General features: G+C 36.8%; 2 protein-coding genes across 10 annotated transcripts in view; one reads left to right on the top strand and one right to left on the bottom strand.

The window, feature by feature from the left end:
* The window catches only part of mnta (MAX network transcriptional repressor a), a 35,387-nt gene extending 31,603 nt beyond the window's left edge, over positions 1–3,784 (top strand). For both annotated transcript variants that reach the window (XM_009291752.5, XM_073923762.1), the window contains one exon: positions 742–3,784. In XM_009291752.5, coding sequence (XP_009290027.1) covers positions 742–1,481 — 740 coding nt within the window. In that variant the 3' untranslated portion in view covers positions 1,482–3,784. The remainder of the gene's footprint in view (positions 1–741) is intronic.
* A 349-nt stretch (positions 3,785–4,133) lies between these two features.
* On the bottom strand, positions 4,134–21,928 carry slc35f2l (info solute carrier family 35 member F2, like). 8 transcript variants are annotated; one of them, XR_012390865.1, is made up of 9 exons: positions 21,820–21,928; positions 19,742–19,917; positions 19,481–19,608; positions 16,342–16,501; positions 16,098–16,254; positions 12,323–12,375; positions 12,090–12,244; positions 7,608–8,619; positions 6,830–7,418 (listed from the first exon to the last, which is right to left on the bottom strand). XR_012390865.1 is itself a non-coding variant. In XM_017351066.4 (8 exons), the coding sequence occupies exons 1-8, from the start codon at positions 21,918–21,920 to the stop codon at positions 8,380–8,382; spliced, it is 1,170 nt and encodes a 389-aa protein (XP_017206555.2). In that variant the 5' UTR covers positions 21,921–21,928; the 3' UTR covers positions 4,134–8,379. The 8 variants fall into 8 exon arrangements, 4 of the variants coding, with proteins under 4 accessions (XP_017206555.2, XP_073779865.1, XP_073779866.1 ...); XR_012390864.1 differs by having other exon boundaries at positions 7,628–8,619; XR_012390867.1 differs by having other exon boundaries at positions 19,481–19,588.
* Positions 21,929–22,262: the final 334 nt, after the last annotated feature.

The raw sequence follows: 22,262 nt of genomic DNA, 5'->3' as shown, positions 1-22,262 counted from the left end.
CCTATAATGATTGCTTTTGTTAGTTGAAGTTGCGAAGACAATAAAAAAGGGATTTATCAACAAGTTATTTAAATAGGTATTTGAATCACATATGCACACAAAAGTATGTCTCTCTTCCAGATGTCAGTTCTCTTGGTCTTCATTTTAAAATTGTGTGCACACATGCTGCCTTAATGATCTCTTTAGCACATAAATGAGCAGCAGCAGCAGCCAATGTCCAAATCCTTTACTGTAGCAAGCAGGTAGAATTGCTTTGATTTCTAAATACTTATCGTCTTTAAGTTTGATTAACATTATGTATATTATGAAGTAATCGCTATCCTTAATCTGTTCATAATAGAGTGTGTGTACATTTTTGCATACACAACCATTAATTACACAATTTTAAAGGCATTTCAGATAAATGTTGTTTCCTCTGAACCCTATAGTCAACTAAAACTTCTTACACGTTTTTCACAAAGATATAAAGCAGCTCATAGTTGATGAAGAAATGTTTCTTGAGATCCAAATCAGCATATAAGAATGATTTCAGGAGGATCATGCATTAATTATTGTGAAAGGGCTACAAAAGTAAACTTGAATTGAATTATTAAATCTTACCAACACTAGCTTTCTGCTAACACTTATAAAAGAACACTACATTGATTAAAATCTAATACAAATCAAGCAAAAGCCACTCATTTTTATCCTTTTTTAACTAAAAGAAATCTTTTTTTTGTTTTGTTTTGTCAATCTCTACAGAAGGTGAAGACAACTTTGATGAAGACATCGATGACGACAGCTTATCCTCCATGCCCACCGCCTTACCCAAAGTGCCTGCTGCGCTTCAGCCCGAGTTAAAGAAATCTCACCCCTTGTCGTCCCTTCTAACACAACACATCCATATCCCACATAAACAGTCTAAACTCCCCATGCCCTCGGCTCAATTGTCCCCCATTGCCGCAGCCACCCCGATCACAACTTTATCCTCAACTCCTAATGGCCTGGCATCTGCTCCTGCTCCCCAAACCCTACCTCCAGCCCACACCCATATAGTGACCGCTGCCAGCCTGCAGCCCTCAGTCATCGCCCATGCGGGATCAGCGTCACATGCCTCCGTCATCCAAACAGTCAACCACGTCATTCAGCCCGCATCCAAACACATGGCCCATATCGCTCCTTCCTCCTCCAGCCCCGTTCAGCTGGCACCCGGACCTCAATCCATCAGCCACATCACTGTCGCCCACCTGCCAGGAATCTACCCTCAGCCGGTCACCGTCACGCAGCCGGCGGTCATGAGCCACATCGCGCACACACTCTCTCATGCCCAGATCAACGGCACGGCTGCACCCTCCGCGCAAGCCGCCATCATGGCCAAACAGACGCCGGTGGGCGCGCAAGTCGTCGCTCATCACCCTCAGCTGGTGGGCCAGACCGTCCTGAATCCGGTCACCATGGTGACCATGCCCTCCTTCCCAGTCAGCACGCTAAAGCTGGCCTAAAGCGCTGACCAATCACGCAAAGACACTTCCGCCCCATTCAAGACTGCAGACACTATAAAGCTACAGTACATTCCAAATGGAAAAGAAAGTATCTAAAGCGACACAAAGAGTTTATTGAATGTCTAATACTATATAGTGATTATATAAGACAAGATATGTTCTACGTGTATGTGTGGGCACAGTTCAGAGCGCTAGAGAAGTGTGTTTTGATGAAACTGTGGTCCGATCCCAGCCTAAATTGACTGTCAGCCAGCCTATAATGTGTGACTACTGGTTTTAAAGGCAGCCCCATTATACCTCACACTAACAGCACACCTCATGTGAATGCTCCTGCTAGACCAGGTTTAGTGTACTGTCTGGTGTCTGATGTAGACCAAAAATATATATATTTATTCAGCCTCATGTTGTTTCAACCTGACTAACTTTCTTCTGCAAAGCTTGAATATGATTAGTTTATTTGATATACACTAAAAGTCAATAGGGTCCAATGTGTTTTTACACCCTGTTATCTTTCAGTGCGCCTAACAAAAAAGTTTAGCTGTGCATGGAATGTTGTCGCAGTATGTCGTTTGTTTGAATTTGAATGAATGTTTGTGTTAAGTATGAATATGCTTAATATGAATGATTTTTGGGCATACTTGCATTAGGGTACTTTTCGCCTACTTTTTTATATTCATTTGGATGTACTGCTCTTTTGGCATACAGTTTTTCAGCGTTTGTTTGATTTCGAACACAACATCGTTTTATATTTTGCAGAAAAGTCGTAGATGTTTGCAAAAAACATGAGAGTGAATAAATTTGAGGGGGAATCAGCATTTTAATATCAACTTACCTGGACAGCATGATGTCATGTTTTACCACTGTAGTTGATGCAAGACGTACAGTAGCATCAAAATTACACAGCAAAAAAGATTGTTTCGAATCATTATTATTTTTTAACTATAGAATGATTTTTTTAAGTTATGATATTTACAATACAAGTTTGGTCTTCATTTACTCTCCCTCTACTTGTTTTAAGCCTTTTTTTGTCGAACACAAGCAAATGGAAACCAGTAGATGCTTGACCTCCATAGTATGTTAACAATAAACGGCTAGCGGTTTCCAACACTTAAAAAATTATTTTCTTTTGTGTTCAACAGAAAAAAGAAAGTTTCGTTACCACACGAGGGAGAATAAATGGTGAGTAAATTTAATTTTTTTGGGTAGTCCATCACTTTAATATAGCCTAAATGACAATACTTTCAGAAGACGACGCTTCTGAGGGAAACAGTTACAAACAAACCCTCCTAAAACAAGATTAGTTTAGGTTTTTTCCTCGTTTAGTAGTCAATCACACAAGTTGACCTCTCATTTTTGACACCTGGAGCATATGTGAGATGTTTCTCTCTTTCTTTTGCGGAGTTTACATGATTTCTTATCTGTAGTGCTCTAGCTGGCATAGACACTACTGTTGTGTGACAGTCACGTGGGTCATCGGGAATCTGACAGCAGTGCCTTTAACCTCGTCGATCTGGAGTCCTGTTCAATGCTGCACAGTCGCCCTCTATTGTGCTCTTGTTGCAAATGCACTCTTAACTTATTCACTAACAAGGCCACCTTCTTCAATTGAGCTGTGCGCTAGTATGAATTCACATCCGTCGAGTGCTAACACAATCATTCGCTGGCGCAAACATTGTTCTGGAAGTCTCTCTGAATGTATTCCATCACATTCAATGCCTTCATCTCGCCACTGGTGATTAATGTCGGAGATTACATGTGCAGAACGTTTTCATGTAGCAAATAAGTTAAAATGACACGCATTCATAATTGTGTGTGTGTGTGTGTGTGTGTGGCAAATACATCACAGAAGCTTTATGTATGTGTCTGTTTGTGATTTAAAGGGCTAGTTCACCCAACAATTCGGACATTATTTACTTAATATTTACTCATTCCAAACCAGTTTAAATTTCTTTTTTAATTGCACACAAAAGGAGATATTTAGAAAAATGTTGTAAACCTGTAACGATTGACTTTTCGGTGGCCAAAAATTCGATACATCTTTAATATCAACACACTTTTAGATTCCCATTGTTACACATTTCTGCTGTGTGATTGGCTCTTAGATCAATATAGAGTAAAAAAGTCCAGAGCTTATCATTGTTATTGACATGAATGTTATTGCGGTTTGATATAATATCGTTTATTGGCCCAACGCTATGTCCATAGTAGGAACAACAAATACTATGGAAGTCAATGATTATCGATTTCTAACATTCTTCAAACTATCTTCTTTTGTGAAGAAACGAATAAAGCTAGAGTTAAAATTTTTGAGTGAACGATCCCTTTAATAATATTACGGTGCAAGTGAAATGTGGATGGATGTGACCTCATGTTTCTTTAATGAACATCTTTAAGCTTCAGGACAGCTGTGTGAGTGTGAGAAATGGAGGAATTATGCGTGGATGGGAAGATTTCTTTATTGAGCCAGACACACTTCTGCAGGTAGATTAAAAAAGCAAGGAATACAACTTTAAACTAACACTGTGATCCAGTCTGTTGTCCCAAACCAGGTTTACAAATCACACTAGCATTGTGTTGCGCAAGAGTCCCTGCATTTGATTTGCTTTCTTTGTTTGTGTGTGTTTTGTACGTACGTGTGTGTGTGTGTGTGTGTGTGTGTGTGTGTGTGTGTGTGTGTGTGTGTGTGTGTGTGAGAGAGAGAGAGAGAGAGAGAGAATGAGCTTTTATTTTACGTTTTATTTAGGTTGTCAGTTAGTTTTGTGTATTTACACTCTGTAGGATGTACACATTCTTAGACAAATTGTCGTGGCTGTTTTGGCATGTAGATGGATGATTCCTGTTTCTGTGCTGACCTTTTAAAAATATGTTCTTTTTAAATTTTCTGGGACCATGTACAGTTATATATAAATATATATGTTGGGGCAACTTTTCAGACCTCTTTCCACACTGATATTATATATATATATATATATATATGCGTATATATAGTGTGTTTTCCCTATGGAGAAAGTTCAAGTTGTATATAGCCTGTAAATTTGGGGCTGCGTATAGACCTAACTGTCAATTATGTTATGAGAGGAGCAAAAATAAATAAAAGAACAAATGTTGAATAAAAAAAAACTCTTGATACATTTATTTATTGCTTTGTCATTGTCATTTTACAGAATTGGGAGTAAAACAGCAGACACAATTGATTTTGTAAAGGTTTGTCTGATTATTATTACTTATTTTTGCCTTTTTTGTTCATTCATTTTCTTTTCGGCTTTATTATTATTAGTCCCTTTATTAATCTGAGGTCGCCACATTGGTGTGAACCGCCAACTTATCCAGCAAATGTTTTACGCAGTGGATGCTCTTCCAGCCACAAGCCATCACTGGGAAACATCCATACACACTCATTCACACATATACTGTGTGGCCAATTTAACCTACCCAATTCATCTGTACCGCATGTCTTTGGACTGTGGGGGAAACCAGAGCACCCGAAGGAAATCCACGCCAACTTGGGGAGAACATGCAAGCTCCACACACAAATACCAACTGACCCAGCTCGAACCAGCAACCTTTTTGCTGTGAGGCGATCGTTCTACCTGCTGCGCCCCCATGAAGCCCCCCCCTTTTTTGTATTAATTATTGAAATTTATTGAACCTTAAACAGCTAATTATCTTGAATCTTGAAAAACTGGATTATGAATTCCAGGGAAATATTTTAGGGCACATTTGTGAATTTCAGCTGCAGATTAAACCTCGTATGCACAGTAGAATTTGTGTGTTTTAATTGTTGTTGCAGTAAAGTAAAAAGGAAAAATCTAAACAACACGGACACAAATAACATGTAACATAGATTTTGCACGATCATTAAAATACAAGTCAATGATAAAATAAGGTTTGGAAATGAAAAAAAAAAACTTTAAAAAAGCATCTTTCAAGAGTAGAAAGTTTATTTATGTTGATTTTATGTAAGTAAAAATTATTAATAATTATTGTGTATTTTTTTTATAAACGTTAAGAATATCTAAAACTGTAAAATGATGCAAATGCTGCCAAAAATTGGCTGGTCTGATTGTTTTAGAAACTGCTGATCTACTGGGATTTTCGGGCACAATCATCTCTAGGGTTTACAGAGAAGAATCTGAAAAGAGAAAATATCCAGTGAGCGGCAGTTCTGTGGGCACAAATGCCTTGATGATGCCAGAGGTCAGAAAAAAATGGCCAGACTGGCTGGAGCTGATAGAAAGGCAACAGTAAGTCAAATTACCACTCAACACATTACAACCGAGGTATGTAGAAACTGAGGCTACAATATACACAGGCTCAGCAAAATTGGACAATTAAGGTTAGAAAAACGTTGCCTGGTCTGATGAGTCTCTGATGATTTTCTGCTGTGACATTCGGTTGGTAATGTCACAATTTAGCGTCAACAACTGAAAGCATGGGTCGATCCTTTTATGACCACAGTGTACCCAACCTCTGTTGACTACTTCCAGCAGGATAACGCACCATTCCATAAAGCGTGAATCATCTCAGACTGGTTTCTTGAACATGACAATGAGTTCACTACTTAAATGACCTTCACAGTCACCAGATCTCAAATGGGATATGGTGGAACAGGAGATTTGCATCATGGATGTGCAGCTAACAAATCTTTAGCAACTGTTAATATGGTGCAAAATCTCGAGGAATATTTCCAGTACCTTGTTATATCTATGCCAGAAAGAATTAAGGCAGTTCTGAAGGCAAAAGCGGGTCCAACCTGGTACTTTTTTGAAAATAGCACAAGAAAATGTATTTCACGAGTTATAATCGCTAAATGTACAGTTTAATGAGCTTTTGCAACATTTGTCTGGACATATGCTGAAAACATCTGATATCTATATAATATTTGACTAACATTATTTAAAAGCAATTTTAATACACTAAATTAGGCAAAATAAACTTCATTTTGCATGTATTTTCGTGTATAATTATTTTATTTATGAAAGATACTGGTTACATCAATTGACATCACCCTACCATGCGATGAAAAAATGATTCATTGGATTTACTAAATATTTTTAAGGTAACTGATTACAAACAATTTGGGCTGAATTTAAACACAAATTAAGTTAAACATTACTCAATTTTATTGGTGTTTAAATTCAGCCCAAATTGTTTGTAATCAGTTACCTTTAAAATATTTAGTAAATCCAACAGATCATTTTTTCAGTGTGTTTCTTCGAAGGGTTTTTTGCTTTATTTTAAATGCTGGAAAAAGTATCATCTGACTACTAGAAATCATCATAGTGATTCTAAGCTATTTTCATGACTTCTAAAAGTGGAAGGAGGGACGTTTTACATCTTAATATTCAGTCAAACTGATGCACAAGTGGTGTTTATTGCGCAACTTTATTATTCTTTTAGATCTTCTCTAAACTGCAAATGCCTTCCATAATCAGCATATAACAACAATAATCTAAAAGACAAACAGAGGAGTTTTGTGGAGAACATCTGGGAATGCAAGACTTTCCAGGCAAAGTACAAATGCCATGAGATTACAGAGCAAAACCACATGATTCATTAGCATATTCAGCCCCGCTGTTCATCCAGCAGAAATCAAACAAACATCAGCCCACAAAATGAGTCCTCACAGTCTGAATCAATCGTGCAGAGTATTACGAGCTGATAAATGCAACCCAATTCTTCACTTGTGCTTTAAAGGACTTCAGTTTTGGAGTTTAGATGTTCGAACAGTTTTGGAGTTTGGACAATGTTTATATAATATTCTGGTGGAAAAGTCCAGGATATGATCACATGAGTCTGGATAAATGGTAACAAATACAAGCTTTACGCTATGCCCTTGAGAAATATTTATAAAAAAAATTCCCAGAGCTTATAATTTTGTTTTACTACTCCACACTCTCAGAAATAAAGGTACGTGAGATGTCACTGGGGTGGTACCTTATCAAAAGGTGCAAATTTGTACCTAAAAGGTCCATATTAATACCTTAAGGCTACTTATTATAAGTACAAAAATGTTCCTCTTAAAACCTAGAGGTACTAATATATACCTTAAGGTACCGATGTGCACCGTTTAAGTACAACCCTGTATCTTTTGAAAGGGTACCACCCCAGTGACAGCTCGTGTACCATTATTTCTGAGAGTGCACTGTAAAAAAATACTTGTAAATGAACAGTTTTCCGTATTTGGTGATTGATGTTGTTTTCCACTTATTTATGACTTGCATTCTGGGATCTTGATTTTTCCTCCTAAGGCTTTTGATGTTGAAAGGTTTGAAGTGATAGGCCCAGGATTACGCTACAAAAACCTGGTAACAAACTGCCCATACTTTATTAGTTATTTTAAATATCTCAATTCTCTCTGTATTATTTCTTAAATAATATATTGTCTCAAACTTGTTCATCTGCAGTGTTGAATTTTCAATATTTAAAATTTGACAGAGCATGATCCAGATCCCATAATGCAATTCAGAACTGTAAAAAAACAGAAAACACCATGTGAAAGTAACCTGTTAACTAGCAGATATTTTACAGTGAATATGGCAATGCAGTATATGATTAAACACAAAATATATGATCAAAAAATGTATGGGGTCATGATCTAAACCAGTGGTCACCAAACTTGTTCCTGGAGGGCCGGTGTCCTGCAGATTTTATCGCCAACCCTAATTAAACACACCTGACAATGCTAATCAAGCTATTACTAGGTATACTTGAAACACCCAGGCAGGTGTGTTTGAGGCAAGTTAGAGCTAAACCCTGCAGGGACACTGGCCCTCCAGGCCAGTATTGGTGATCGCTTTTCTAAACATTTACTTGCACTCAGTGTGCAATGTCACTTGTTTGATGTTAACATAACATTATATTAAAAACTATGAAAAGTGAACAGAATTGATGGAGACTAGAGTTTGACACTGTTTATGACGGCACATGCTGGTGGTGTTTCTCTCTGCTCTGCATGTGCACAGCTGATCTCTCCCTCACAGCCTTCAATACTGTTGTTGTCAGTGTCCGCTGTGTGATTGTCAACACCTTCTTCATCAGACAGCGGGTCAGAAAGTCTGCTTAACGTCGGAACGGTGTTAAACATGATGAACCCAATGAGGATTCCCACCAACGACACGATGTACAAGCCTGAGAACTGAGGAACAACACATGAGGTGAGGATGGACTGAAAAATTATGCATTTTTATTACACCATTTGTATGAAATAAACAACATCTAGAAATTGTCTAAACAAAGATAAATCTGGAGGGACATATGCAGAAGGCTACAGTGGCTGAGAGAGCTCAAACACAATGCAAGTTAAGAAAACCAACCCAGGCTCATTAGAAATATGTACCTCAGCCTATATTTTAGCAGAATGTAAAATACAGTGCTCCAGTTGCACTAATCCACTAGAGGGCGCTGTCTACATTTTTGTGAATCTGAAAAAAAGTTCTATAGGGTGTTTTTTGTTATCTGCTTGTTAAGTGTGATGTCACACAAAGCGACTTCCAGGTCCAAGCAAGTGTATCTGTCTGCGGACTGCAAGACGGGGGTGTAAGATGAAGAGGCGTAACTTGTAGTTTTCGAGATCCCATTGAATCATGCGAGATGTCACAGCGAAATGTTGTTGGCAAGATGTCGGAAATACTTACAAGTATTTTCTCCAAATTTATCCACAACCATTTAATTAGCTATATTATTAAATTCATTCAACATGCAACTCCTAACTTCTTCATCCGTTTTAGTAGGCGTCACCCCATGCGGTTACAAATAACAGCACAATGGCGAGTGCATCAAGTATAAACAGCATCAAGTATGAAGCTTCTGCAACTCAAGCCTTTAATTTAAAAGCTGTGATGGTTGGGTTCAGGGTTTGTAAAGGTGTAGACGTTTATAACGATGATGGTTGGGTTTAGGGTTGTAGTACAGTAGGTATAGGTGTTAATAACTGTGATGGTTGGGGAAGGTGTAGACATTAACAACTGTGATGGTTGGTTTAAGGGTTGGGTATAGTATGAATCACTGTGATGGTTGGGTTTAGGTTTGGGGAAGGTGTAGACATTTAAAACGGTGATGGTTGGGTTTAGGGTTGTGGTACAGTAGGTATAGACGTTAATAACTGTGATGGTTGGGTTTAGGTGTGGAGTAGGTGTAGATGTTATTAACTGATGTACAACGCCATCTTGCCGACTACATTTTATTACGCCCTGTCTTACAGTTCGCAGACAGACCCTATTCGGTCCAAGCGCTCTATCAAACTAATATCAGATGTCCAGAAAGTGTGTCATTTTTTTTAGTGAAGTTTAATTTTTAAACTAATTTCGAGAGGAGCATGTGCTTATGATTGACCCAGCTGGTCCACATTAGCTAATCATGATCTTCCAATCAAAGGATCCCAAGTCACTATATATATATCCTTATTTCCTTTCTACAACTATCTTCGTCTGGAAGAAACCCCCCTCCTCCCCTACTTCCTCCTTTATACAGAATGGGCGGCGCGGTGGCTCAGTGACTAGCACTGTTGCCTCACAGCAAGAATACCAGTGGTGTTGGGTCCTCGCTGAGCCATTTGGTATTTCTGTGTGGAGTTTGCATATTCTCCCTGTGGCTGCGTGGGTTTCCCCCGGGTTCCCCGGTTTCCTCCCACCATCCAAATGTCCTCTATATTATTGATAAGCCTAAACCTTTTTATAATATCTCACTTTCAGGAAGTTCGCCTTGGCCTCAGCAGCGGCGGAGTTTGAGATCAACCTGAGCTCAATCTCCCCTCACCCTGCAAGGGGCTCGAGGATCCATTGAGCTCAGGGCTCTTTCCCGGGACAGCATGCCAAACAAGCTATGCATAAATCATGAGCTAAGTGTTACCTCTTGAAGAAATTATTAAACTATTGGTGTCTGTGATGCAGCAAGTCCAGACACTGTTGTGTACACCATGATTTTATATAAAATTCACTTCAATGTGTGACGTGACTAAAAAGTGGACTAAAAGTCCATTCAAATGAGTTGTGGCTTATTTCCAGAAACAGTGCTCCATACGTCACCACTTAACAAGTGGATGTGTATAATTCAGCAAACCAGAAATTGTCTATATGGAGATAGGCAGTTGAGGCAAATGTAGTTGATTACAAATCATAGACAACATTAAGGTGTTTTGTGGCATATGTTTGGTGTTGTGCAAAAAACTGCTCAGAAATAATTCTGTATTTGTTGGTAACATGGCCCTGTGAAAAATTCTTAGTTTTAAAAGAAACACAAGATGAAGTCATTATACTGACCAGTAGTGTTTTGTTTTTTTTTACTTAGAAACTGCAGTCATGTTCTTCATTAATTAGATTAAAGGTTGATCGGAAAAAGTGGAGTAAATGTATTATTGCATAATTTTTTAGCATACCTTAGCTCATTTTATTTTTGATGTAAGCCTAAGCACGTGGTTTAAAGGACTTTAAAGGATTTTTGGGTTTGGGTGGAGAGACTGATGCTGAATCATGCACACAGTATTCTAGTGGGAAAGTCCAGGATAAAATCACATGAGTCTACAGACGATAAAAAAAATGCTTTACATTAAGTGCCTGAAGGTTATTTTTATTTTTAATATTCCAGTGTCAACAAGCTTGCTGTATGAGAACTCTTTCATACAGTAGGGGAAATAAGTATTGAATACATCATCATTTTTCTCAGAAAACATATTTCTAAAGGTGCTGTTGACTTGAAATTTTTGGTACCAACCAAAGAAATCCATATATGCAAAGAAAACAAAACTAGTTTAAAAAAAATTAAATAAGTTTAAAATTAGTTTACTAATGAAGTTGTTATGTGATGAAATGACAGAGAAGTAAAGTATTTAACACATGAAAAAAGGAGCTGTAGAAAGGCAGTGAAAGCCCAGACAGCAGCTTAAATATTTCATTAGTTCTTCAGCAACCCTCTGCCCTTTGTCATTGTAAATTAATATTAGCTGCTTCACTTCGACATCTACATTACCAGGATGATGAAGATGAAACCAGGGTGGACATTTCAGCAAGACAATGAAGGAAACTCTTAAATTCTTTTAGAGAAAGAAAATCAAGCTGTAGAATGGCCCATCCATTCATCTGACTTAAATCCAATATAAAATACAAACTAAAGATCAGATTTGATAGACCATACCCACAGAACCAGCCAGATTTTTAAACTGAAGTCTGTTGAAGTCTGTAAAAACATCACACCTGAGCATGTGACCACATTCTCCCAATGAGAGGCGTCTTTAAGCTGCCATCACCAAAAAAGCCATTTATATAAAATATTAAATACATTTCAGTAGTTCAGCACTTTCTCCTTGTCATTTCATTATTACACATACACTATTATAACACAATTTATGTATTTATTTTTTGTTTTGTATTATTTTTTATGTTTGTATTGTATGGGTTTTTACCAAAATCTGTACTTGTCCACTAGGAAAAAACTTGACATATTTAAAACTTATTTCCCCCATTGTGTATATTTAACAAAACCCTTTTACAAAGTTTCCGAACATCAGATCCTCTGTTAAGTTAAGAAATATCCCTATCAGCCAATCAGAAGCAACTTTTATTTAAGTAAGCAGACTGATCAAAGACAATCTGAATAAATTACTTTACTCACGTTATAATGGAACAAAAAGAGCCCAAAGAACAGGCTGAAGAGGTCTCCGGTGAGTAAGGAAAGGTTAACCGCTGTGGCACTGCTCCTTTTTATCACCACAGGCATGAAGCTATAGAAGCCGTACATACAGAGCGCATATCCAGACAAGAGAAGAGCTGAGAGAAAAACAATAAAATGACATCACTGACACAACGGGTAAGCATTTTCATATGGCATTAGAACCCATACTTTACCCTTTTCCCATGTCCACTGAATGTTAGCCACTTCTTTATGTTCTAGAATCCCTCTGCAAGTGACCAAATTAAACAAATGATGTGGTGTTGACTTGAGGGGACAGTTCACCCCAAAAATATAAAAATGTCCTCATTTACTCACGGTCAAGTTGTTGTAATGTTTTATCTTAATTTTTATTTTCTGCATGTTAAACACAAAACAAGATATTCTGAAGAATGTTTAAAAAGTAACCATTGACAACCATATTAGGAACAAAAAATACTAAAGAGACAATCTGATGATGACCTGATGAATCAAAAACTGATGGACAATCCAACCTACTCCATTGACTTTGCATTGGGGGTGAATTTCTGGCGAACAAAATAAGCTTAACTGCTAAAACTGCTATGTGACAAGTTTCAGAGTAAGGTCGAATTAAAAGCAATGTTTCTTTCCTTCCCCATACCTCCAAAGCTAAAGAAGTACACTTTAAAATATTCAAGGATATTTACTCATCTTCAGTGTTTCTTAGACATAGATTTAATTTAGATCACAGCAATTGTACATCCTGTGAGGTTGACATTGAAACGACAGCACATAATTTTTTTTAATATTTATATGAACTTTCTGGTTTGATTTATTTTAATGGTGGTTAAAAGTTTCGCTCAAGTTGTCCTCCCAGTTTTCTAAAAATTGTATCTATCTATCTATCTATCTATCTATCTATCTATCTATCTATATATATATATATATATATATATATATATATATATATATATATATATATATATATATATATATATATATATATATATATACTTTTTTTTTTAGGGAAAGATGTTAATATTCAGTTTATATTAAACAATATTCTTGTTAATTAAAAAAGTTGTTAATCGTTTTTTTGGAATTTTGCCTTGTTGTGTTTGTGTTATATTGCAAAAACGAATTAAAAAAAGTTTCAGAGTAAGCAAGCTAAGCTAAATACACAACTACATTTTTAAAAGCTGTTGATTAATATACTCTCCTAAACCCCCTTCACTACCTCAAAAAAAAAAAAAAAAAAAAATTGAAGGACACAAAAGCAGGGCACGGTGTGTATTATTAAAGAGCTTGCTTTACACCTGTTGGAATGTAACTTAACCCACAACAGGAAACATTCATTATTCTTAACCATGTTACAACGATTACTCAGCACTCTATGAGAACCTGTGAAGAGGAGATATATAAAAAAACTAAACTTTATTGGTCCATGTCAGCCCTTAGATTTTCTTACCTGGGCCTTTTGTTGGAGAAATGATCCATTTGAATGGCTCAACATGAAACATTTTAATATTTACAACTTTATTTTTTCACCAAACATTGGTGGGAAAAGCTGTTAGCTAAATTATGGCACTCGCAAATAACTTTAGGCGACTGCTTTTTCCTCACAGAGGCATACAGAGTGCCAGGATCCCCACAATTTTCTCATTATTTGAGCTGACGGTGCTTCACGTCCACCTATATCTACATGTATTGTCCCCCTTAAATAGCTGGTTTTTACAGTTTGTAGTTTATAAAAACTTAGTTCTGTTTTCTTCGTTTTGTCTGCTGTACACCATGTCACACAGCTGCTTTTGTGGATTGTTTAGTTTTTTGTAATTATTTAGGAATGACAGCGTGGCAGATTCCCTCCATAGAAAGTCAATGGAGAGGATTGGATTGTTTTCCTTCTAGTATGGAAATAGCCTATGTATTCTGTCTCTATCAATGACTGTTTCTCCACCAGCATTCTTAACAATATCTTCCTTTGTGTTTAACAGTAGAAAAACGAACTTAAAGGTGCAGTATGTAAGTTTGACACCCAGTGGTTGAACTAGGTATTGCATTCCTGGATCAAAACAAACGCAAGCTTAGGTTGCCGGATTGAGGACAGGAGTGAGTGATTTAAACCAAGTTCTAAATAAAAGCAACGGCACCCGATATAATTAATATTTTTAATATTAAAAGGAGTTTTTGTCCTAACCAACACCTCAAATTGGTATGTTAGAAACAGGTTATATTTCTCGCAGGTTAACAATAGAAAACTGACAATGATTACCACAGGTACACCTCATGTGCTTTATTTAGTGTTAAATGCTAACGCCTGTTTCACACCGCAAGCGTCAGCAGCGCGTGAGCAGAGCGTGCGCAGCGCGTATGTCGAGCATTAGCAGCACGCAGGCGTTTGACTTTCACACCAGCTGCGTCTGCAGCACGCAGCTCTTCGGCAGCTGCTGCAGAGATCAACCTATCTCTGTCTATTCTACCTAGTTACCCATGTCTCTCTGTATACAAATACACTTTTTAAACTTTTCATCTGCACCAAAGCCCCTCCTATGCTGTTTCTTTAACCTGCAAATCTTTATTTTACGAATTTTATAGATCCAATAGTACTGTATGCTTCTCAAGCTAACTTATATGAGAAGTGTCTACAGTCAGAAGACAATCGTCTGTGATATCATGTCATTTGTTTTTTGAAATATCAGGTTGCTGTAGACCTAGTTATAATCATATTTATACAATATAGTTATAATGATATTTATACATGATCAAACTAGTGTTACTTTCTCCGCTTCAGTGATGTCCAGCGGCAGAATAACAGCTCGTTAATTCATGCTCGTGCAGATGATGAGACGGACAAAAGTAACCAATGCATGCCATTCTTTTACTTATTTTCGTGTTGTCAGATTCACAGTGCAAACAGCTCCCGGTAGGAATAACTCGAGTGAACATAAAACAAAGCCGATTAAACTTTCTTGCTCTGCTCAGCTGCACAGAACACAGCGAGCTCACATAATCCAGTATGCGTGTCGAACTACACTACCCACAATACACTTCGCTATAGACTACAAATCCCGTAAATATTCTATTTCCCCTCTCCTTAAACACTAGCGTGCAACTTAAGCGAAACTGATACTAAAATGGTTTTACATTTGGTTTTGTAGTTCGGGCCTAAATAAATGTTTGTTGCCGTTTTTTAATCGTTTTAAGTACATTTGAATGATATATATAAATCATTTGACATTATTAACGCATGTATTGGGTAAAATTGCTACTTTTTACTGTCATTCAATGTGTTTTGGTCATTATCAATGCACTGTCACTTTGAGCGTGAGCAGTGCGTCAAAAATAGACTCAGCGCCGAAACTATCGCTGCACTGCTGCTTCGGCGACGCTCACGCCTCGCTCTGACGCGCTGCTGCTGCTGCGTGCGGTATGAAAGCTCTAATCTGTTAACATGGACGCCGAAAACACACGCGCTGCTCACGCTCTGCTCACGCGCCGCTGACGCTTGCGGTGTGAAACAGGCGTAACAATGTGAGTTTGAATGCCATTTTACATGACATTTATTGCCATACTACTGAAAGCAGCAGCAGATAGTTCACCTCAGGTTTTGAAAATAAAATAAACTGTTTGAAATTAAACTTTAGAACTAAACACATATGAGTGATTCAGCATGTAAATTTAGTAATGCTAAAGTGGGTTTATATGTATTAAATAGATTATAACCCTTACCATTTCGTTCTGACACGGAAAACACATTTTTAAAGCAAAATATTTGACTTTAGCTTTGTTTTTAAGATAAACAAGTATGTTCATGTATCTTAAATATCTGCAAAAATATTATATTATTTTTCATTCTTTAGATGAGTCAAAAACTACATACAGCACCTTTAAATATCTTTGCAACCTGAGAATAAACCATGATAAAATTTTCGGTTTTGGGTGAACTATCGCTTTAGGGAGTATTTTGTAATTTTTCAGAACCAAACTCACAGTTGGATTGCGCTGATAATAGACCCAAAGAGGCCAACCATCCCCAGAAACTCCACCCGGCTCAGATTCTTCACTGTGTATTCCTGGCACACATTAGAGATGGCATACAGAGTGGCACTAACTAAAACCAGACCATCACCCAGGAGCACGTCACTGGCTGTTGACAGACACAGGAATGATTATGGTTTGACTTATACAAAGTTTTGTAGCTGATTTTGTTCCAGAGAAGCATCTTGCTCCTCACATGATCCCTGGTCTTGTCCAGCGAGGATGTCTGCTCCCACCATGGCTCCCACCCCGGCCAGACAGATGCCTACAGCTGCATAATGAATGATCCTGTAGCGGGTCTTCAGGAAGAACCAGGACAAGATCATTAAAACTGGGATAATAAAGCAGTCCAGCAGCTGAAACACAGACAAGAAGGTTGGTTGATGAAATAACTGTTTGCTTTAAGTATTTCAATGCTTTTGTTAATGTGTTACATTGTGAAATGCAAATTAAAATGCTTAAACGTTTAGAACTGTTTTAAAAACAATATTTAATACTTGTATTCATCAAATATAATTCATTCAAGCATAATTCATTACAATGTAACTATTTACTGTAATTAAATGGCTTATTTACTGAAAAGTAAGAGTTTGCTATTGATTTTTTAGATCATTTAATAAGTTACTTATAATTTACTTATCTTAAATACTTTAAATCAAGTCACACAGGCAGAGTAAGAATTTTATTTTCAACTATAGAGTTATTATACTGCTGAAATGCATAAGATAAATATATTTTTTAATTTTTCTTGCATAAATTTGTCAATCAACCTCAGTCCTGATCAAAACTACTATGTTTTTAAAAATTACAGGATTTTAACTTTTTAATTGCCAAGTTCACAAATGATGTCACTGATTTGGTGAAAAAACACACACACTGACGTATTATAAAAATAAAAAGTAGTTGTGGACTGTAGTTCTTTACCTTGTATCACAGTCTGACATGTGAACAATTAGTAACAACATTGGCTTTGATGCATTGTTAGATTTTCATTTTTTCTCTCTAATTTACTGCTAGCGGCTGTTTCTGTCCAATTGTATAACCACATTTGTTGGTGCATAAATACAGTCTTTGTTTTTGTTTACTCCTTGTAGTTCTGAGAGCTGAGGTTTTCTCAGACACAAGTGCACAAAAGTCACTCTCACACTCACAGACAAACATACACACACTTTAATGCAACCCAGACTCATTCTGATAGCCCTATATACACTCAATAAATTACGTTGCTGCTTGTTAAAACTGCTTATTTAATATGAGTTGAACCAACACATTTTTTAAGTCTTTGCGGAGGACAACTTGATTGTTTTATGTTTAATCCACTTGAATTTGTAAAAATATTTGAGTTAACTTAATCAATTTGTGTTGGGACAACATGAAAGAATCATGTGGAACCCAAGATTTTTTACAGTGTACATTTCTGGAGAGAGCAGAATACATCTCATGTTATTTTTCCTGCTGTTTAGTGCCATTTGCAACAGCTCTTTTTACGTAAATCCACCAGAGGCCACTGTTGACTAACTCACTGACTGACTGACCAACCGACTTATCCCCCCACCCTCCTCCTTCCCTAAACCCAACCCATTTAATTTCATTTTCTTGTCGGCTTAGTCCCTTTATTAATCCAGGGTTGCCACAGCAGAATGAACTGCCAACTTATCCAGTCATTTTTTACGCAGGGGATGCCCTTCCAGCCGCAACCCATCTCTGGGAAACATCCTCACACACATTCACACACACTCATACACTACGGACAATTTAGCCTACCAAACTCACCTGTACCGCATGTCTTTGGACTGTGGGGGAAAGCGGAGCACCTGGAGGAAACTCACGCGAACGCAGGGAGAACATGCAAACTCCACACAGAAACGCCAACTGAGCCGAGGCTCAAACCCGCGACCCAGCGACCATCTTGCTGTGAGGCGACAGCACTACCTACTGCGCCACTGCTTCGCCCAACCTAACCTATAGTATATTGAAAAGCACAGGTTGACCCAACGTACGTGTCAAGCTACCAGAAAAACTAACCGGTCAGCTGGTTAGCAAGAAAAGGAATGGCGTCATACTGCCCTGTAGCATTCGTTTGAAAGATGAAATGCAGCCATACGTAGCTCTGGCTACGTAATTCGTGATCTCCAGAAATATAGGGTTATGTTTTCAGAATGAGCCTATGTTGCAACACTTTGCTCTTATACTCCAGAAACTAAGCTTTTTTTGCACAGGCCTATCTAAAGGTTTATTGGTGCCAACTGATGATCAACAGTTAAAATGACAGATTTTACCTCTTCCCAACAGGATAAAATCACCAACAATCAAAAATACTTGATTATATAAAGTCATGGTTTTGCATTTAAAAAAATGTGGTTATAATGGAAGTCAATGGGGCAAAAACAGCCACCAGTTTGGGAGAAAAACTGAAATTCAATCAAAAACAATGCCTAAAAGGCGATTTTGTTTCACATGTCCAAGACTTTAATAAAAGGTAAAAAATGTATGCAAAAAAAAAAAAAAAAAGATTGAACATTTCATCTAATCATCTCATTTCATCTAATCTAAGAAAGAACATTTCATCTAATGCTTTTTTACAGCAGTTTAAATTAGAGGATGTTTTCATCCCAAACATAACAAAAGGGTAGTACATTTGTCCAGAGTATACTGTTGAGATTTTAAGAAAATTGCAAAGCATTTTGTCAAAATATGTGTCAATATAAGTTTTGTCACCAAAAATCATTCTGCTAGCTGAGACAGAAAAATCTATGGCCAAATTAAGACTCAAAATCACCCCAGAGTGGATAAAAACATCCCCCAAAAAGTACATAAGGGTTAAGTATATATATATATTAAAAAACCTAAAGGGCAAAATTTGACTTTAATGTAAAGAAATAAAAGTTTAACTTATATTGTGTATGCGCTTTATTTAAGGATTTTAAGGATTTTAAGTAGTATTATACAATCAAACAATTAAAATATCATTTTGAAATTACATTTCAGACCTAGTTTATATGTAAAATAAATTCAAATACAATTTAATAATAGTATTAGTACTTAGTAATCAATAACTTTTTAAAGTAAACTTGTCTTTTTGAAAAAAATGAAAATAAAGACATGTATTATGATAACTAATTTACTTAAATATCCAGACTGATCCAGACTAAAAATGCTGACAATTCAGATGGAAATCACAGGAATACATGACAATTTTAAAATATATTCAAACAGAAAATACTAATATCAAATCTACTATTATTTCACAATATTACTGTTTTTACTGTATTTTAATCAGCACACCTAGTGAGCATGAGAGAATGATAATGATACTGTATATGATCTAATCTGACCTGTATGCTGGTTAATGTGGTGTACTGGTATGCTTTCACCACTGCATAATTTGCCTCCACATCTGCCACCGCCAACAATAGATACTTCCACCATTTTGTCTTTAATATCTGCAAAATATTTCCATCACCTACATTAAAAGAGAGGCATCCTGAATATCGCATGCCAGAAAGTGTCAGATATCTGAAGAGCTTTAAATAATGAACAAGATTGAAACAAGAGATTGAAATTCATTGAAAATCTGATGATTCGTGATCAAATACCTCTTCTGAAGATAAGTGCCATGGTGTAAGTGATGCCCAGGAGTGTGTAGTTAATAAAGCTCTGCAGCATAGGGGTATTCAGATAGTAAACGGATGCCAGATACTGTGATGTTACAGCAGTGCCACAGATCAGAGCTGAGAGGCCTTGTCCCATCAGCAGAATCTTCAACAGCTGCCTGCAATCAACATCCACTGGAATCATTGCAATCTTTTATCAAGGTTTTGAGACGATTCTTTTCTAATGACATTTTTAAAGGGATAGTTCACACACGGACATGGATAAATTCTGTCACCATTGCTCATTCTCTAATTGTTCAGAGCCTGTTTGAGGATTTTTTTTCTGTTGAGCACAAAGGAAGATATACTGAAGACTGTTGGAATAAATAGCCATTGACTTCCATAGCATTTTTTTGGATGTCAATGGAAATTTTTTCCCAACATTCTTCATAATGTCTTGTTTTGCGTTCAACAGGAGAAATAAATTCATGAATATTTAGAACCTCTTACTTAGATTCAGCACCAAAAGGCTGGGTTAGGTCATTTTAAATAAGTGAACAAGAAACAAAAATATTTTTTTGAGTGTAAATGATTGCTCTAAAATTTATGTATAAACTATATATGACAAGTTCATTTGAAAATGTTTTTAATAATTTCATAAATCATGTTTTTGTTCTGCATCGAAGAGCTAATTTGCCCTAAGAAAGCATGACAGGAAAATGTGTCAAAATTGTGTTTATTGGTTTTTGCAAAAGAAATCATACATAAAAATAAAACAACTATAATACAAATATAGTATGTGACCCTTGACCAAAAATCCAGCCTTGTTTTATGGGTATATTGTAACAATAACCAAAAATCATTAGAATATTAAGTAAAGATTGTTTTCACAGTGGCTCAGTGGTTAGCACAGTCGCCTGGCAGCAAGAAGGTTGAGTCCTGGCTGGGTCAGTTGGCATTTCTGTGTGGAGTTTCCATGTTCAACCCGTGTTGGCGTGGGTTTCCTCCTGGTGCTCTGGTTTACCCCACAAGTCCAAAGACATGCAATACAGGTGAATTGAATAAACTAAATTTGCCATAGTGTATGAGTGTAAGTGAGTGTGTATGGGTGTTTCCCTGGTACTGGGATGCAGCTAGAAGGGCATCCGCTTTGTAAAATATATGCTGGATAAGTTGGGGGTTCATTCCACTATGGTGACCCCTGAGGAATAAAGGAACTAAGCCAAAGGAAAATGATTGAATGAATGAATGTTTCATGAACATATTAAGTAAATTTGCTATTATAAATAAATCCACATATTTGATTAGTAATGTTCAATTTTAATTTTTAATTTGACGACATTAAAGGCAATTTTCTCTATATTAAGAATTTTCTGAACCCTTAGGTTCCAAATATTCAAATAGTTGTACCAACCATAAATCAATAAAAAAGCTTACTTATTCAGCCTTCATGTGATGTGTATAACTCTCAATTTCAGAAAATTGACACTTATTTATGGAATCTGAGAAATACTGAATACTAATACTGAAATCTAATTAAAAACTAATAAACAATTATTAGTTCATTCATTAATTAATTTTCTTTTCGGCTTAGTTCCTTTATTAATCTGGGGTTGCCACAGCAGAATAAACCACTAATTTATCCAGTATTGTTTTACGCAGCGGATACCCTACCAGCTCCAACCCAACTCTGGGAAACATTCATACACACTCATTTACACTCATACACTACGAACAATTTAGCTTACCCAATTTACCTTTAGCGCATGTCTTTGGACTGCGGGGGAAACTGGAGCACCACATGAACGCAGGGAGAACATGCAAACTCCACACAGAAACGCCAACTAACCCAGCCGAGGCTTAAACCAATGACTTTATTGCTGTGAGGTGACAGCATTGTCTACTGCGCCACTGCGGTGCTAAAGTTAAAAATGAAAACTGAAAATATTTCTTTGGAGGCTATTTTAAACTATTTATAAAACAACATGAATAATACTAAAATAACACAACAGCATAACTTAAGAGTGATCCATTGAGGATAAAATAAAAGCCTGATTTTCACTATGGTCTTACACACTCACCATGTGAAAACATCTCTCCATTTAGGCAATCCTTCTCTCATTTTAAAGCAGAGAGTGTTCAGCTGCTCCCGAGGCATCTTGCGTCTTCTCTGTGGACTCATTCATCTCTGAGAGCTTCGAGACAGAAGCTCAGTGCGTAATACGATCAATCATTTACAGTTTAGGAAACAAAGTACACATGCGCCAGAGATCTTGAATTCACAGTGAGCTAATCTTGAACTTTAAGCTAAGGAGAATGAGAAGACAGTGGTTGGGATTTCAAACATTTAACCTGGCCCTACCAACAAAGTGGAGGGTGATTGACCGGCATTGAGCAGAACAACTGAATATGTTTGTGAATGGGATACACTGTCATATGTGTATTCATTGAATTAAAACAACTGCTAAAAATGACTAAAGACAAATCTCTCTCTCTAATAATAATAAAAACCAAACCAATTTTT

Source organism: Danio rerio, chromosome 15 (assembly GCF_049306965.1).
Source record: "Danio rerio strain Tuebingen ecotype United States chromosome 15, GRCz12tu, whole genome shotgun sequence".
Lineage (NCBI taxonomy): Eukaryota > Metazoa > Chordata > Actinopteri > Cypriniformes > Danionidae > Danio > Danio rerio.
This window is presented reverse-complemented; position numbering and strand designations above follow the sequence as displayed.